We start from the raw sequence: 19255 nt of genomic DNA, 5'->3' as shown, positions 1-19255 counted from the left end.
TATGGGTGTGCCACCGACTCTCTTTTCTGTATACATCAATGATGTTGCTCTTGCTGCTGGTGATTCTCTGATCCACCTCTACGCAGACGACACCATCCTGTCTACTTCTGGCCCCTCCTTGGACACTGTGTTAAATAACCTCCAGACGAGCTTCAATGCCATACAACTCTCCTTCTGTGGCCTCCGACTGCTCTTAAACGCAAGTAAAACTAAATGCATGCTATTCAATCGATCACTGCCCGCACCTGCTCGCCCGTCCAGCATCACTACTCTGGACGGCTCTGACTTAGAATACGTGGACAACTACAAATACCTGGGTGTCTGGTTAGACTGTAAACTCTCCTTCCAGACTCACATTAAGCATCTCCAATCCAAAATGAAATCCAGAATCGGCTTCCTATATCGCAACAAAGCATCCTTCACTCATGCTGCCAAACATACCCTCGTAAAACTGACCATCCTACCGATCCTCGACTTCGGTGATGTCATCTATAAAATAGCCTCCAACACTCTACTCAACAAACTGGATGCAGTCTATCACAGTGCCATCCGTTTAGTCACCAAAGCCCCATACACTACCCACCATTGCGACCTGTACGCTCTCGTTGGTTGGCCCTCGCTTCATACTCGTCGCCAAACCCACTGGCTACAGGTTATCTACAAGTCTCTGCTAGGTAAAGCCCCACCTTATCTCAGCTCACTGGTCACCATAGCAGCACCCACTCGTAGCACGCGCTCCAGCAGGTATATCTCACTGGTCACCCCCAAAGCCAATTCCTCCTTTGGTCGTCTTTCCTTCCAGTTCTCTGCTGCCCATGACTGGAACGAAATGCAAAAATCTCTGAAGCTGGAGACTCACATCTCCCTCACCAGCTTTAAGCACCAGCGGTCAGAGCAGCTTACAAATCACTGCACCTGTACATAGCCCATCTGTAAACAGCCCATCTATCTACATACCTCATCCCCATACTGGTATTTATTTATTTTGCTCCTTTGCACCCCAGTATCTCTACCTGCACATTCATCTTCTGCCGATCTACCATTCCAGTGTTTAATTGCTATATTGTAATTAATTCGCCACCATGGCCTATTTATTTCCTTAACTTACCTCATTTGCACTCACTGTATATAGACTTTTTGTTTTCATTTGTTCTAATGTATTATTGACTGTATGTTTTGTTTATTCCATGTGTAACTCTGTGTTTTTGTATGTGTTGAATTGCTACGCTTTATCTTGGCCAGGTCGCAGTTGCAAATGAGAACTTGTTCTCAACTAGCCTACCTGGTTAAATAAAGGTGAAATTTAAAAAAATGAACAGGAGCATGCAGCCCCTTGCTGCGCGACAGGTGATATTCCGCCCAAACTCTGTATGCAATGGGCTCTCTAACCCTGTCCCTGCAACTACCCAGTGCTTCATTTGAGTGAAATCTGTTCAGAGAAAATCAATAGTAACATGTTTTCACAACAAAGCATATGTAACTACACTGTTGACAGCCCCTCTCTCTATGCGCTCGAGAAAGGAATGAACGAGAGAGGAGGAGATGGAAATGTAGAGTGGTGATATATTCTGTAGCTAAAGGTAATGTGTCAGCCTATTAATTATGAAAATAAATAATAAATCCCTATTATTAGGCTATTCAAAATAATATACAAACTCACTATAATTGTAGGCTAACTCCGTAAGCCGCCCTGCACAATCAATGAACCAACAGCATCGCCTAGGCCTATATGTTCTCTCCCAGACTCATGGATAGAAAGTTTGGAGCGTAGCATAAGGACACCAGTCCATCCAGTATGCTTAATAATGCAGACCACACTCAAAGGTGATTACTTGAATTTGTTAAATTTTAAAGTTTAGGTTAGACCAATTATGTACCAAAGACATCTTAAATCAGTTGCTTTTTACTCCCTTCACAGAACAGCGCAAACTGGCCCTAACCAGAATAGAAAGAGGAGTGGGATGCCCCGGTGCACAACTGAGCAAGAGGACAAGTACATTTGTAATGAGTACGATGGGAGACAGAGAGCTGGTTTCAAGTGCAGGGCGCAGCAGGCGTTTATTTGTAAAGGACAACAGGAGGAGGCAGGTAGCTGGGTCCAGGGGCAGGCAGAAGGTCATACACTCCAAAAAGTTAACAGTACAGGCAGGGAAAAGGCTAATAAGGTTTTCCGGGAGATCAGGCAAGAGGCTGATGACAGGAAATCTGATAGGCAAAAGTACTGGCAGGGAATAGGCAAAAAAAGTTGTTAGTGAGGATGGCCAAAAATTACAATACACAATATGGAAATAAACAGAGCTCCGACTAGAATGTGTACCAAAACAAACAATACCTCACAATGATGGGGTGCAAAGAACTGAACTAAATAGTGTGTGTAAATGACATACATGTGTGTGAACAGGTGATCAGAATTCAGGTGATTGGGATCTGGAGAGTGAGCTGAGTTCAGGGGATATACAGTGCCTTGCGAAAGTATTCGGCCCCCTTGAACTTTGCGACCTTTTGCCACATTTCAGGCTTCAAACATAAAGATATAAAACTGTATTTTTTTGTGAAGAATCAACAACAAGTGGGACACAATCATGAAGTTGAACGACATTTATTGGATATTACAAACTTTTTTAATGTACTTGTCCTCTTGCTCAGGTGTGCACCGGAGCCTCCCACTCCTCTTTCTATTCTGGTATCAATTAGCCTTTAAAAATGATAAAATGACACACACACACACACACACACACACACACACACACACACACACACACACACACACACACACACACACACACACACACACACACACACACACACACACACACACACACACACACACACACACGCAAGCCACTGGTGTGCAGGAAACTGTATCCATCTTCAAAGACAAATCAAAGTGAGATGCCTTCAGTCCAGACACACATTTATTTTCTTAGACCCAACCCCATCCTCCAAGGAAAGACCATTTTAAAGCCCAACAAAAAAACAGAAACCATGTGCCTGAGTTGTGGTATCCATTAAATACAACATAAAAGACTGAAATTGTTATCTTAAAAAGACATCCAGCATTTCCTGTGACATCCAGCACATAGACAAACCATTCAACCCCCCTACAAAGCCCCTAGGGCTGGGAATTGCCAGGCACCTCACAATACAATATTATCACAATACTTAGGTACCGATACAATATGTATTGCAATTATCACAATTCTATATGTATTGTGATTATATACTGTGATTTTATTGCGATTCGTTGTTCCAAACATATTGCTCACTATATGTCTGCCTCAAAGGGACAAGAGAGAGCCATGACAAAACTAGTTTTGATCAGTCATGGAAATAAAAGTGCTGAAAACAAATTGGTTCCCTATCAAAACGACACGATACGATATATCGTCAAAAGATATATAAAGATATGTAATTGCATCGACTTTTTCCCCCCCATCACTACTGTCCGTTCTCTTCAGTCACCCAGTAGTCTCTCTCATTCACTCCCTCTTTCTCTCTTTCATTATCCATCCATTGGCATTGCTGTGAAACCTTGTAAATCTCCTTGGAAAGGAGATATCGTTCAGAAGAAAAAAAGGCTCTTCACAACTTGTCTGAGCCACTGCGCTGTTGATCCTGGTCTAAATGTCACACAGTTCTCATGCTGCAAACTTCAGATGGAAATTCCACTCATTCCCATTCCGACATTCCGATCCTCTCTGACAGCATTCCACAGTTACACTGACGATGTTGCAAACCCTCTTAATTGAACCCTGGTGGTCACATGATTAGCATAACCTCTCAGAACCAACCAAATATGCGTGTCAGTCAGTGTAGTTGTCTGTCCGTGAGACATTACTCCCACAGAACTAACACAAGCTCATTGTTGACATGAGAGTGGATGAACGATGGTTGAAACAAGCACACATCCCCAAGTACATTTCAAGTCACACAACTTTAAAGGACATTCAAAGAGGAGTGTGATCTCACTGGAGTCTGTGTAGAGTTCAGAATGAGAGGTGAAACTCTATAGCAGTGTGTGTGTGTGTGTGTGTGTGTGTGTGCACCTGGGCCTCACGACAGCTGAGCCGTACCAATTAGGCCTCGTTACAGAGTTCTTATAAAGTGCCTAATTGTACATGATTTATTCTACATGATTTTCTGCCATTACTGAAATATGTTGACTAATTCCTCATGGCGGTGTTATTTCTCGGCAGTCCAAATTCCTCTTTTTATGGTAAGTGCTCTAGATGAGGCGTAAGAAGTATGGGAGGCTGGCTGGTAGAGGTACACACTGCATGCATTAGCAGCCCCTAACACAGAACATGCCCAGAGAAAGCTCCCTCCACAGTCCCTACAAGCGCTGAGATGTGTACTACGGCTCGACTTGTCATTTTCCCCTGCTGTTTGGGTTAACTTCACATGCATTCCAAATGGCCCCATTGTTTCCCTACTTAATACACTACTTTTGACCAGGGTCCATGTTTCTGGTTAAAAGTAGTGCACTACATAGGGAACATGGTGCCATTTGGGTCGCATCCCTTTCCACCAGGTCAGTCAGATGGTTTAGAATCCCCATGGCCTGGAGGAGTAGTAAGGCTACAGCAGAGAGATGAGGCCTCCAGATCTGCCACAGTCATGTAGAATTTCCATTGCGTGAAAATCCCATTTTGGCACAGAGCTGAAACCCTAGAGGGGAGTGCTGCACTGAGCGTCTCTGTATACACAGGCTGTAGCACACGCAGGGTTAAGACAACGCTGGGCCAGCCCACTCCTGTAAACACATGTTGGTGGCAGAGTGCTGGGGGATGAGGAGCTGGAGGGGTTCTGGGGTCAGCAAGCCCACTGTGAAAGGCCAGCCAGGGGGAATTGGGCTGGAGGGGTAAAACATGAGGGAAATGTACGGTACTCTGAGGAGGGTGGAGGTGTAAACTCAGGACAGGTTATATTGGGCTTTGTTTGATGACAAGGAGTCCGGGACTGACTGTACTTGATCCCCCCAACATTCAACAAATGTACCGTGTTACGAGCCTGTGCACCTTAAGTAAGCTGCTCACTCTGAGACTCAGCCCAAATTGCACATCATTCCCTATTTAGAGCGCTATTTTTGACCAGGCTCTAAAGTTTTTGTTTAAATCAAAATCAAATAAATAAATAAAAACAGCCTAATGCCCGATCTCATAATTTAATTACGCTGAAAAACGGCACTTACTATAGAATTGAAACATTTTTACCTCTTGAAATGGGAAACGTGTTTGTTATCAAGGTGAACATGCACTCTTTATGATAGGTTGTTAAAATTAGTTGAAATCCAAAGTTTAGTTTTTTTACTCACCATCACAATTGAATTTATATCACTGCCAAAGTTTTTGCTTGGTGGCCAAAGAAATGTTCTCCATTGATCAATACGTAAAGAGTAATTTATGGAAGCGAATTAGGAACCACTTTGGCCAACCCATAGACTTGATGTCATAGCCATACATTTCTGGAATATTGTCAGGCATTACATGCATTCGAGCAAAGATGCAAATGTATGTACTGGCCTACACACAATACCCAATAATGTCAAAGTGGAATTATGTTTATACACATTTTTACAAATATATTAAACATGTAGAGCTGTGCTCTACAGTAATCAATTGTACTCTACATGTACTCTACTGCTTCTTAAAACTGAAGAAGGGCCCATGCACTCTTGATCTTAAATTCGGTCTTTAACTTGTCATGGTCTCAATTCACTGGATCTTGGGACCAATGCCCTGGTATAAATCTTGGTCTTGGTTCCTGGATATTCCCTTTGGTTTAAAAACAATAGGCCACCCAATTTGAAGAAGACAATGCTCTCTGATCATTGGCTGATCACTCCCAGCCCATAGGAATCCCTACCCAGTTAACTACTTTTAAATGGTGGAAGCCCTCAATGGTAATCTCTATGATTGACACTTGACACCAAAACGCCTGTTATTTTAAAGATAGGTAAAGTGATAATAAAGTGATCATTGAATCTAATAACAAATGAATTAGAAGTAATTCAATCAATCGGTACGTTTAAGATTCATGCAATCAACATTAGTGCTGAGAGATTAATTAGGCAACATTTAGTTTTTTTGGTTTTGGTTATTAAACAACTAATTGACCTATATCTGTTCAATTACTTGAATTAATTTTACTTATTTCTTTGTGTGAGCCCAACGCACCATTTCTCTAGACACTAGAGAGAACTCAAATAATTCACGAGAGAAATCAAGTCAAGAACTATGTAGGACGCTGAGCTGAAGGGAGTTGTAGTTTTCATCAAGCAAATATTCAACCTAGTTCAGCACAGCAACGTGGTAGTTAACTACAATGGCCATAATCCATTGCACCTGTTTTTACCGGCTAAGACAGAGACGGATTTACTTTTATGCCGGGTATGTTAGGTTAGATACACACAGACCGCATAGACCCGAATGAGAGAGGAATGTACACAACACAACGGCGAGAGAGATAGAGACAGTTCGTGAAGGTATGCCTTATCTACTTTGAAGAACTAGTCAAATGATTTTCTGACAGCTCTGCAGCATACTTTAGCACGCTAATCTAACTAAATAGAATGACAAAAAAAAGTACAGTATGAGGAGCACAGAGATAACGTTAGATGGGTCTGTCTGGCTGGCTGCTACTGCCTGAGCAGAGATGAGATGATGACTTTAAAAGGAATGAAAAATAATAAAGTAATAAAATCTAAGTAATATTATTTTTCCATAGTAATTTCCTATTGTTCTATTCTAAATTTAATTTAAAGGTTTTGAAAATCTGATAATAAATCATGTTTTTACTATTTTGTTAATTTAGTATGCAAATACATTTTCCAAAATTCTGTAATAGGTTAATCAAAATGATCACTACTGTGCATGGTTCTCCCTTTTTATGCTACCATGCAACGTTTTTATTCGATTACAGGTATGCCAACTGTCTGAATACAAAGTTGTACAGAGATGACAAATAACCAGTTATAAGGACACAATTAAAGTGTGGTGTGCTTTCTGGCGCCTCGTGACTGCAGTAATATCACCCAAGTGGGTGCTACATTTTGGTAGTGGTGAAGAGTAGCTAGCTAGCTACTAGCCCAGTGGCTAGTACAGAACTCTGACGTCATCTGACTGAGTCCTACTGCGAAGCCACTGACGGCGTGGATGGCGAGACACGGTGATGAAAACGTGCTGCCTGTCTCCTCCTGGCGCTCCCCTTGACCACCTCCTCCCTATGGTGGCCTCACTTAAGACATGAAAGTTCTCAACCTTCTGTCTCTTGACCGTCGATCTACTCATGATGATTAATGATGTTGTTTTTAAATTGCTTGTTTTTTTGTGTTTTTTTTGTCGAGATGGAACCTGCAAGTTTTGTTGAACGGTGTGTACCATGTGTATCCTGTACATACGACAAATAAAACTGTAAAACTGTCACAGCCAAACCCCAACAAACCCCATAGAAACACAAACACAGTACACTCACCATTGTGAGAGGACTCTGTCTTGCTATCAGCCACCTTCCTCAGCTCTGAGATAATGGCGTCTCCAGGAACACGAGGGCTCTCCACATACTTGGGCTTCCTGATTGGACCTGCAGTCAGAGCGCAGCGAGAGAGAGAGAGAGAGTTCTTGCTGGATGAACTTTTTCCAGATGGGGTTTGAGAGATGATGAGTGTCCTAGCGGGACGGGCTCAGGAGAAACAGCGAAAGAGAGAGAGAGAGAGAATAGCTCCCTGTGCTGATAGCAGCTCTGCTCTGTCTGACAGCCCTGAGAGAGAAAGATCCGCCTGCAGAGACACCCAGCAGTAACACACACAACGGCCAGTTCAGGGGAATGCATATGTGTGTGTATCTCAGTCTGACTGTGAGTGAGTGAGTGAGTTAAGAGACAGACAGACAGACAGCACATACCAGTAGGGTACTGCTATGCGCTTGTATGTGGTGTGCCTCTGAGGTAAGTTAAGGGTGCTGCTTTGGCGTGGTTTAAAAAATCAGGTGTTGTTTCTAGGACAGGAGCTAAGGATCTTCATGAGGGTTTCTGTTCTGTCCCCTTGGTGAGGATGAGATTAGTGTGCATTTCCTCGCTGATTGACAGGAATAGAAGCAGCAAATCCCAGTGCTGAGCAGAACACTGTGTGCATCCCGAATGGAACCCTATTCCCTACATAGGGCACTACTTTTGAGCCCACAGGGCCCTGGTCAGTACACAGTACAGGGTGACATTTGGGATGCAGCACTATTCCCTGGCTGTTGTTATGATCCCAAACGCTGACGCACTGGCACCGCCGGAAGCATCAATCTCTAGCAACTTTAGTGTGTGTGTGCGTGCATGCCTGTGTGTGTCCCTGCATGCCTGTGTATGTCCCCACTCATACCTCTGCTCTGGGGGCACAATGCAGGGCCATGCCACTCAAAAAGTGTTTGCCTGCTATTCTATTCTCCCTGAAACAACAGAGCTATCAAAGGACATCTTTGAACAACTATCCTTTCATACACAGACTGCCTCTCACAGCCATGAAAAGACAGAATGATGGGCCATGAGAGATGTTTACACATTGTAAGTACACAATGTATGCTTAAGAGCATCCATACATTCATCACAGCTAATATAGTACAGGCCTACACACCCAAAATGTAATGCATAATTTAATGCAGTAACAATACCTAAGTATCACTACAACACGAAGACAGCAATCCTGGTTGGTAAATAAATAAAAACATCTGTGGGAGCAATCAATCTGACCAAAAAGCAGTGGTGGAAAAACATCAAATACCAGGAAGTAAATGGACATTTCAAATCCATAAGAACAGTATGCCTTCCTTCCCTCTCCGTTTTCTCTCACATTGACCTACTGTAACCCAATCTAGTTCTCCTCTAGTGTTCTCTAATCAGATGACTGCATGTGTAACCCCAGCCATAACAAAAAGATTAGATGGGGAGAGAGAGATTGTCTTTTGTCATTACCGCATCATCCACCCCCCAACCCCACCCCCTCTGTGTGTGTGTGTTGTGTTGTGCATGTGTGTGCATGCTAGCTCTCCCTCCCTCTGACTCAGGTTGAACATTGGGCTGGCTAGCGCTGTGCTATGCTGCTGTGAAACCATCCCACATCCCCCAGGTGTGATCTTGTCCTCAGATAAGGTTCCAGCCAGCAGCCAGCCATGTTAATGGCACAGGAACCAACCACCAGTCACCGCCACGCAGATTTAGCTTGATTCATACTGCCACCTATGGATTTAGGACTTGAAATGCATAGAGCGTAGCCAGGGCTACAAGGTAGTGATGCGCGGGTCGACTTACAACCCGTAGTCCCCGCGGTTATACACTATATATGGCCCATCATTCTGTCTTTTCAGCAGGACGGACCTGGCCAAGTCAGCTTCTTGAATGAGGAAGTAACAGTCTGCATAAGAGTCCATGCATCTGTGGACGGTCAGGCTCAACCTATTAGCCAGGAGTCACACAGAGCCAATTAGCTAGAGGGAAGAGACAAGACAGAGGCACGGCTGTTTTAAATAGAAGACTTAATGAGTCGAGGTCAACATCTCAGAATAATCACAAACCCACTAAATGCATTCACTTCATTCAAGCAGGCAGTGTGCCTTGGTGATTTGATTTTTTTTAAACACATTCTTGAAAGTTTACAATATTGTCAAAGGAGTTATTGGATTGTTCCACAGATTCTGTAACTTTTGAGAAGTGTAAATTGGTCCACAAAAATGTTGATTTCACCTAATTTTAACATTCTGACATAAAGAGCACATGTTCTTTATAAAAAACAAGTTTCCCATATTATGAAGTGAAATAAACAAAATACTATCGTAAGATCCTATTAAAGTAAAAGGGTTGACAATTCCATCTTAAATCAACCATGACTCCCCTTGCGACAGGGGGAATGGAAGCTTGTTGTGTGCAATTGGGAGTGGCAACAAAATAACTAGGGCTTGGGGTGAAGTGGGTTAAACTCTTCCTAGAATTCACATAGGGCAAACGGAGGGACATGACAAAATGCTGAATTTTGTCTTTAATCATATAAAAAATACAAAAAATGATCCATGTGGTTTATATTGAAGGAAATTCAAGTTAAGCTGCTAGATCATGTAGATAGTTAGGTTTAGTACTAGTACTCTCAGGTCAGAGCATAGAGAGAGGGCAGGAGGGTTTTCCTCTTCCCAAATCTCATCTCTTAGATATGTGCCTGCCCCCTGAAAGAAACATTAGAGCGTGCTGCTATTCTACACTTAAGACCTGCCCAATGAGAAATAGCATTGTTTAATAAGCATGAACAAGGCTGGAGAGTGAGTGAGTGAGTGAGTGAGTGAGTGAGTGAGTGAGTGAGTGAGTGAGGGCGCTGAGACGTTATGAAGGACAGATCAAGGAGGAGCAAAACAGACACTATGCCAGATCTCTCTACCTCTCCTAAGACTTTATGCACATTCTAAACGGCACACATTTTCCCTATATAGTGCACACGTTTTAATGTGCTTTGGTCAAATGTAGGGGTGTGAATGTTTAAACGTTAAAATGCGTAAACGAAACTGAATAATTAACGTTAAGGAAAACCCTCCTGCCCGCACGGCAAGTGGTACCGGAGCATCAAGTCTAGGACCAAAAGGCTCCTTAACAGCTTCCACCCCCAAGCCATAAAGACAGCTTTTGTTTTCTACACTGCTGCTATTCGCTGTTTATTATCTATGTATAGTCACTTCACCCCTACCTACAAGTACAAATTCACAAATTACCTCAACTAATCTGTACCCCCGCACACTGACTCGGTACTGGTAACCCCTGTATATAGCCTCGTTATTGTCATGTTATTGTGTTACATTTTATAATTTATTATATTTTATTTTTTACTTGAGTTAATTTGGTAAATATTTTCTTAACTCTTCTTGAACTGCATTGTTGGTTAAGGGCTTGTAAGTAAACATTTCACGGTAAGGTCTACACTTGTTGTATTCGGCGCATGTGACAAATAAAGTTTGATTTGATGAAAAAATCCCTAACCAAAATTGTTTTTTCAGCACAAAATGTAAATCACAGTGCAGCTATCACAAAAAAAAAAACACTAACAGGTCCCAATAAGCTTGATAAATGGAAGAAAAAAAATGCAACAAATAGGCCTACCTAACACAACAACACTCTGGACGACATCGCCGTTAACAGTTGGAAAAGAAAGCGCTGATTACAGAAATTACTACAGTTGACATGCAGCCATTGGCAATGGCCTACTTGAGTTGAGAGTCAATTTGCTAAATGAAGGGCTGCAAGCGACATTCGCGCTACTGAAACAGGCGCGTCTTTCTCAATATCACTGTTCATTTACTCCTGTTTCAATAGGGTGCTATTCCCTTTATAATGGGAGTTGAGACATATAGTTAACAGCATTAGAAAGCAACAATTATTTCCTTTTAACCAATAGATACCAGCATTTGGAGTGTGTTTTCCTTTTCCCTGTGTTTGATTTGTAAACTTAAACTTGGTGGGCAGGATTTTGTTAAACATGAAACAAAGTAGGCTCCTAGACTAATGAATATGCTATTTGCCTTCATCAAAACAATAATGTTGTTGCATATTTCAGTCTGGAACCTGCCTAGGTTTAGGGGAAGTTGTAACCTATTCTAAATGGCACACTATAGCTGCACACTTCACAAAAAAAGGCTCAAATATATGGGACGCATCTACTTTTCCAAAATTAGTGCCTGGAGCACATATTTCCCTACTTTAATCAACCAGTCCATTTAGAGTTTGTGCTAAAGCTGTATTGATTTGGCTAGGAATGTAGCTTTTCTACAGTTTGGTATGTGTATTCCATCAGTTAGATATGTTTTACGCAGCACGCGGGTGTGTAGAGGGAGTGGTTGGATCGAAATTGCGTGAGGGACATGTAATGGAGGGAAAAGAGAATATAGGGAAAATAACTTAGATTTATTTTTGTTGTGAGTCGCTAATGCACATAACAAATGGAAGGAACACTAGAGTCAATGTGAATGAACGGTTGTCTTCGGGACAATATTTCACATGCAGCCAAAAACTGATTCTGGTGGTCATAACACGCAATAGGATTTCACGTGGCATTTTATGACATTTTCTTATCTTTTTAACGGAAAACCAAGAGAGAAAAAAATGCAGTTTAAACATGAAGAAAAAAAATGATGGTCACATCCCTATTCAAAAGTACTGCACTATAGGGAATAGGGTGCCACATTTGGACACATATTTATATTGACTCTCTCAGCCAATCCTAACAAATAAAAATGCATGCGCTCTCCGCAGACCCCTCGCAGAGAGGACAAATAAGTATTATCTCAGTGTGATGTCCTCCAATGGCAATTGTAAGCTCATCACAGGAGGGGAAGAAAGCAGAACGAAATAGAACTGAACACAGGGAGACTGTCATAATAACAGTACCATGGAAAACAAACCAGGGATATGTCCCAAAGGGTATCCTTTTTCTTATATAGTGTACTACCTTTCACCAAAAGTAGTGTACGATGTAGGGCATAGGGTGCCATTTGGGATGCACACAGGAGCGAGGCAGTTCCTCTTAATTCAACAGAGCTCTGATGGTTCAGTGGGTTTGAAAGGGACAAAAATGTGTGGCTGGACAAGCAGCATTCCTGCCATATACACAACACAATGCAATACATGATTCCACCTGTGTTGTTTCTGGATAAACAAAACACTATCAAATAACAGCCTACTGTTTAGTAGGGTGTGACTTCCTAGTTGTCTGGAATCCAATGTGGAGAAGAGATATTAGACATACAGCTGGGAGACCAGTGCCCTGTTCGAATACTTCAGAAATGCATCCTTCCTTTCTACCTTCCATGAAATAACCATAGACCTGAATGGGTTGGATTGGTGAAAGTAACGGTGATCACCTTATAGATATGTACTTACCCCAAGGAAATGTAAAGGTTTCAAACTTTACCCAAAGGAAAGAGATGACAGGGCGGGGGGGGGGGGGGGTCGCTATGTAGGGGAATGCAGAGGAGCCAAGCAGAGTGGTCTGGTCTCAACGGGAGAGAGGCAGCCAAGCATGATGTAACGAGCACTCTGCATACTGGCCCTCTCTGTGGTGAAGCTCATGACCACTGAGCTGTGAGACACTCGTGTGTGCGCACCACACACACACACACGTACTTGCAAGAGCTTCACACAAGTGCAAGCCCCCAAATGGCATACAAACAAGCTATAACGCTGCATAAACGTAGCTAGGAAAAGCATTAAAATATGAAATATTGTCCAGTTGATGTCAATCCCCCATGAGGGATGGGGGGATTTATCTAAGCTTTCAAAATGTGTTCAATGAGTTTTCCACATTCTTGACTCCGGACTATGACATTTCAACTCTTCATGAGACACAACATGGCTCTGTGTGGCAACAACAAAAGGAGACCTCGACAATATCTGACAATACCCTTCTATCTGTTTTAGGGCCGTCATTCTACAACTCAGCAGTGAAACAATGTATTCAGACTGAGATAAAAGACAGTTGGAAATTATGTTTCGCAACAAGACTCAGTTACAAGTGTGTTACATTGATCATTGGTCAGTTCATCTCTCATACAAAACAAATGGGGAGAGCGAGACACAGATCCTATAGCCTTATCTTTGCCCTTCTATTCTAATAAACACATCAGGTATCATAGAAGATGATTCCTTCAACATAATGTTTGACATGATTCATGATGCACGAGCAGACATAAACTCAGCAAAAATAGAAAAGTCCTCTCACTGTCAACTGCGTTTATTTTCAGCAAACTTAACGTGTAAATATTTGTATGAACATAACGTTCTTGCTGTGAGATGTTACCCCACTCTTCCACCAAGGCACCTGCAAGTTCCCAGACATTTCTGGGGGGAATGGCCCTAGCCCTCACCCTCCGATCCTACAGGTCCCAGACATGCTCAATGGGATTGAGATCCGGGCTCTTCGATGGCCATGGCAGAACACTGACATTCCTGTCTTGCAGGAAATCACGCACAAAATGAGCAGTATGGCTGGTGGCATTGTCATGCTGGGGGGTCATGTCAGGATGAGCCTGCAGGAAGGGTACCACATGAGGGAGGAGGATGTCTTCCCTGTAACACACAACGTTGAGATTGCCTGCAATGACAAGCTCAGTCCGATGATGCTGTGACACACCACCCCAGACCATGATGGACCCTCCACCGCCAAATCGATCCCGCTCCAGAGTACAGGCCTCGGTGTAACGGTGACAGATACAGACGGGTATATCAGTTTGAGCATTAACCTAACTTTAAGCACTAAATTAACTGTATATATTACATCTTATTAGCGTATTTGGTTTAACTATGAAATGTACTGGAAAACACATAGCCATGCTAAACCATTACTTTAGTACCTAATCAATCACCACCTGTCAACAGTGCTCTATGAATTATTTGTTGACACAAATCCAATCTTCTCTGTGTTGCCTACTGTACCAATATCCTGTTGAGTGACTCCCCACCTCCTTCATGTAACGCCAATATTTACTAGTCATAAAATCCCTTTGGTCTCTTCAAATCAATAGTCCCTCAAGCAGTGCTATTGTATAACCCACCCAAACTATTTATTTCCTATTTAGATAACCCATTCCAATTGCTTTCCTTGACATAATAAGATAGGTTAGTGGTCCATACGCAACCCTGATGCATTAAATCAATATCGTGTGCATGTACCTTTTGAAAGGAAAAAATACATTGTGTTGTGCCAGGGGAATAGCAACCAACCGTGTCCCTGTGCTTGTTCGCTCTCTGTATGTCCATCTCTCTTTCTCTCCACAGAATTAGTTTGATGTGGTATTTGTGGGGAGGCTAGCCTGGCTCTGACATGTAGCTTAAAGGGGAATTGCACCCTGGCTCTGATACAGCATATAGTCATTACTACAGTGCATTCGGAAAGTATTCAGACCCCTTGACTTTTTCCACATTTTGTTACGTTACAGCCTTATTCTAAAAATGGATTACATTGTTTTAAATCCTCAGCAATCTACACACAATACCCCATAATGACAAAGTGAAAACTGTTTTTTTTTATGTTTGCAAATGTATAAAATAAAAAAAACTGAAATACCTTATTTACAAAAGTATTCAGACCCTTTGCTATGAGACTTGAAATTGAACTCTGTATTCTGTTTCTATTGAACAGCCATGATAGGCTAAGATAATGAGTGGGCCTAGATTGGTCTGCCATATAGCACACTTCTGTCTATTTGAGCTGGTCAGTATGGTCAGTATGTCTAGGTAATCCTGTATAATGCAGCTTTTTTTAATGTATTGCGTAGTAAACCTGCATAAACCTACTGTCAAGTTAAAGTGTACTGTTAGCTAGCTAACATTAGCTGGCTGGCTCGCCAGTTAATGTTTAGTGTGTATGCACTCCACTTTTTGGAGGACCGAGTTTTGAAATCAGTGTTTAAAACATAATAAATTGTTGCCAGCAGCACAGTTACAGTCATCAACGCTCTAGATAACGCTCTAGATAACATGAAAACACCCTAACCAACTCTGCTAGGGAGAGGAAAATGGCCAGAGTGGTGTGTTCTCTCATTATGTGTCTGGAAGTAGCTAGCAAGTTAGCCAATGTTAGCCAGTTTGCTTGGGCGCTTGACTGCCGTTGTGAGGTCAGAATGTTCGGATCAACTTTACTCATTGGCCAGAGCGTCCAGTGTGCGCTCTGAGCGTGAAAACACTATGAATTTACGAACGGACAATCCGACAGCACAGTTGCAGTCAAATATATGGGGCTAAAGCTTAAGAGGGTGTGAACGATGCTGAATGGATGGATGTAGACAAAGAAGGGCTCTCCAATAGTAGTACCAAAACATTCAAAGGCCATTTTCTCAAAAGTTACTTTATAGGTTTATCAACTTCCAAAGCAAAATTACTTTCCCATTGTTCCTCAACTGTAGTGTATGATATACCATTTTGTAGTCTCTACTTATATCCAATGTAAAAAACACAATTTCAAATTTTGCTACATAAGACCGATTTGACAGTACACGTCAGAGCAAAAACCAAGCCATGAGGTTGAATAAATTGTCCGTAGAGTTCCGAGACAGGATTGTGCCGAGGCACAGATCTGGGGAAGGGTACCAAAAAATGTTTGCAGCATTGAAGGTCCCCAAGAACACAATGGCCTCCATCATTATTAAATGGAAGAAGTTTGGAACCACCAAGACTCTTCCTAGAGCTGGCCGCCTGGCCAAACTGAGCAATCGGGGGAGAAGGGTCTTGGTCAGGGAGGTGACCAAGAACCTGATGGTCACTCTGACAGAGCTCCAGAGTTCATCTGTGGAAATGGGAGTACCTTCCAGAAGGACAACCATCTCTGCACCACTCCACCAATCGGGACTTTATTGGAGGGTAACCAAAAGTAAGACACTCCTCAGTAAAAGTCACATGACAGCTCGCTTGGAGTTTGTCAAAAGGCACCTGAAGGACTCTCAGAACATGAGAAACAAGAATGCCAAGTGTCACGTCTGGAGGAAACCTGACACCATCCCTACGTTGAAGCATGGTGGTGCCAGCATCATGCTGTGGGGATGTTATTCAGCGGCAGGGACTGGGAGACTAGTCAGGATCGAGGGAAAGATGAACGGAGCAAAGTACAGAGCAATCCTTGATGCTCATAGTGAACCACAAAGTCCGGCATTTAGAGTGAATCCTGATACAAACTTGAATAATGTTGTTGTTTACCTCCAACGACCAACACAAAATCATCTCTTGGATGGTGCAGTGACCAAAGCTTATCATAGGGAATTAAAGGCTTAACTGATGGGGAATCTATTTCGACGACAGCTGAGAAATGATATGATAAAAGCGATTTTTCTTCCCTTCACAACAAAACGAAAGATTAACAATTAGAGGTAACCTAACATTAGCTAGCCTAGATGGGTAAGTTAGCTAGCTATCTAACGTTACAGACCTGTATTGAACTCTGAAAGCCATCAGCTAAATCATATAGCTATCTTTTGGTATACCCACTGTCAATAAATTTCCTCTATGTCATATTAGTCACTGCTAGACTGGTAGCTACCTTCAGCAGAGTAATCATGTTTGTTTGTTCTATCTTTGAATGGCATTAGCTAACGTAAGATGGCTAATGTTAGCAAATAAAGAATATCTCAATTTGGTAGCCATCTATTCCACCCTTTTCTGGAAAACAGTCTGTAACTAAAAATAATTGTCAAAAAATTGTCAATATAGCTAAGTCATTTTATTTGTGTGTTAGTAGCAATGATGAATGTGTATAAATCATCTATGGTCTCAGCAGTCTCAGCTGGCTTGGAATCTTGCTGCCAATTTTGTGACGCTAGTTAGCTAACAGCAAGCTGACCATATTGAAATGTCCATGTTAGGTATGCTTAGCTAGCCAGTCCAATAAAGACCAGTACAATTAGTGGGGTGGTTAAATTGTGTATTGTTGTGTATTTTGTTGTAGGTGATGCAGAATCTGATTCCATTAACATGCACTTCCAACCCCTAGCACAAGGTGAAGGTAAGTTGGCCAAAATATTTATATATATATTATAACAAAGGACTTATATATATTCTAACACAGGACTTAAGGAGTCTTTAGGGGTTGGAGTGTTTAAGGGAATTTACATTTGGTAGTAAGGTTTAGTCTAAGGACGTTTCCAAACATAGTATATCATGGCAGCAGGGTCTTCTCAGATCCATCAATGGCAGTGGCCAGTCAGGGTTACTTACACACGTGGCTGGGCAAAGGTGGAAAACTCAGATCTGATGATATCAAACTGAGACTACAGTGCCAAGAGTCCTGCGCCGCCATGCTCTCTTTCACAGATCAGATGCACCTCTGCCTGACTGATCGAGAAAAACAATCCTTTGATTATTAGAGAACTGGGGCCAAAGCTCTCCATCAAAGTGTTACATTTGAAATGATTTCCATGTGAAATGTCCTATGAGGGACCTGTCTGCCCAAGCATTATTCCATTTACAGTGCTTTCAGAAAGTATTCATACCCTTTGACTTATTCCACATTTTGTTGCGTTACAGCCTGAATTCAAAATGGATTAAATATATTTTTTTCTCACCCATCTACCCGTTATTATTTTCCTATTATTATTTTCAAAATTCTTCCAGCTCTGTCAAATTAGTTGTTGATCATTGCTTGACAACCTACAGGCAGATTTAAGTCAAAACTGTAATTTGGCCACTCAGGAACATTCACTGTCTTCTTGGTAAGCAGCGTTTCAAGTTATTGTACAACTGAAAGGTGAATTCATCTCCCAGTGTTTGATGTAAAGCAGAGTGAACCAGATTTTCCACTAGGATTTTGCCTGCGCTTAGCTACATTCTGTTTCTTTTTTATCCTGAAAAACTCCCTAGTCCTTAACGATTACAAGCATACCCATAACATGATGCAGCCACCACCATGCTTGAATATAGGAGAGTGGTACTCAGTAATGTGTTGTATTCGATTTGCCCCAAACATAACACTTTGTATTCAGGAGAAAAAGGTAATTGCTTTGCCACAAATATTACTTGTGTGCCTTGTTGCAAACAGGATACATGTTTTAGAATCTTTTTTAGGTTAGTATTGTGGAGTAACAACAAAGTTGTTGATCCTTCCTCAGTTTTCTCCTATCACAGACATTATTTTTTATTTAATCTTTATTTAACTAGGCAAGTCAGTTAAGAACAAATTCTTATTTACAATGATGGCCTACCAAAAGGCCTCCTGCGAGGACAGGAGCTGGGATTATTTTTTTATTTTTTTAAATAGGACAAAAACACACATCACGACAAGAGACTCCAAAACACTACATAAAGAGAGACCTAAGACAACAACACATGACAACACAGCATGGTAACAACACAACATGACAACAACATGGTAGCAGCACAAAACATGGTACAAACATTATTGGGCACAGACAACAGCACAAAGGGCAAGAAGATAGAGACAACAATACATCACGTGAAGCAGCCACAACAGTCAGTAAGAGTGTCCATGATTGAGTCTTTGAATGAAGAGATGGTGATAAAACTGTCCAATTTGAGTGTTTTTTGCAGCTCGTTCCAGTTGCTAGCTGCATCGAACTGAAAAGAGGAGTGATTAAACTCTGTAACTGGTTTAAAGTCACCGTTGGCCTCCTGGTTAAACCCTTGAGCAGTTTCTTTCCTCTCCGGCAACTGAGTTAGGAAGGACGCCTGTATCTTTGTAGTGACTGGGTGTATTTATAAACCGTCCAAAGTGTAATTAATAACTTCACCATGCGCAAAG

The 19255-nt window shown here is 41.9% G+C and overlaps 1 protein-coding gene across 5 annotated transcripts in view; it reads right to left on the bottom strand.

Annotated features, from left to right (window-relative positions):
- LOC109866085 (protein TANC1) overlaps positions 1 to 19255 on the bottom strand; it is a 267888-nt gene that overhangs the window by 153964 nt on the left and 94669 nt on the right. For all 5 annotated transcript variants that reach the window (XM_031794472.1, XM_031794469.1, XM_020454642.2 and 2 more), the window contains one exon: positions 7474 to 7581. In XM_031794472.1, coding sequence (XP_031650332.1) covers positions 7474 to 7581 — 108 coding nt within the window. The remainder of the gene's footprint in view (positions 1 to 7473; positions 7582 to 19255) is intronic.

This window comes from Oncorhynchus kisutch, linkage group LG2 (genome assembly GCF_002021735.2).
Source record: "Oncorhynchus kisutch isolate 150728-3 linkage group LG2, Okis_V2, whole genome shotgun sequence".
In the NCBI taxonomy this organism is placed as follows: Eukaryota; Metazoa; Chordata; class Actinopteri; order Salmoniformes; family Salmonidae; genus Oncorhynchus; species Oncorhynchus kisutch.
This window is presented reverse-complemented; position numbering and strand designations above follow the sequence as displayed.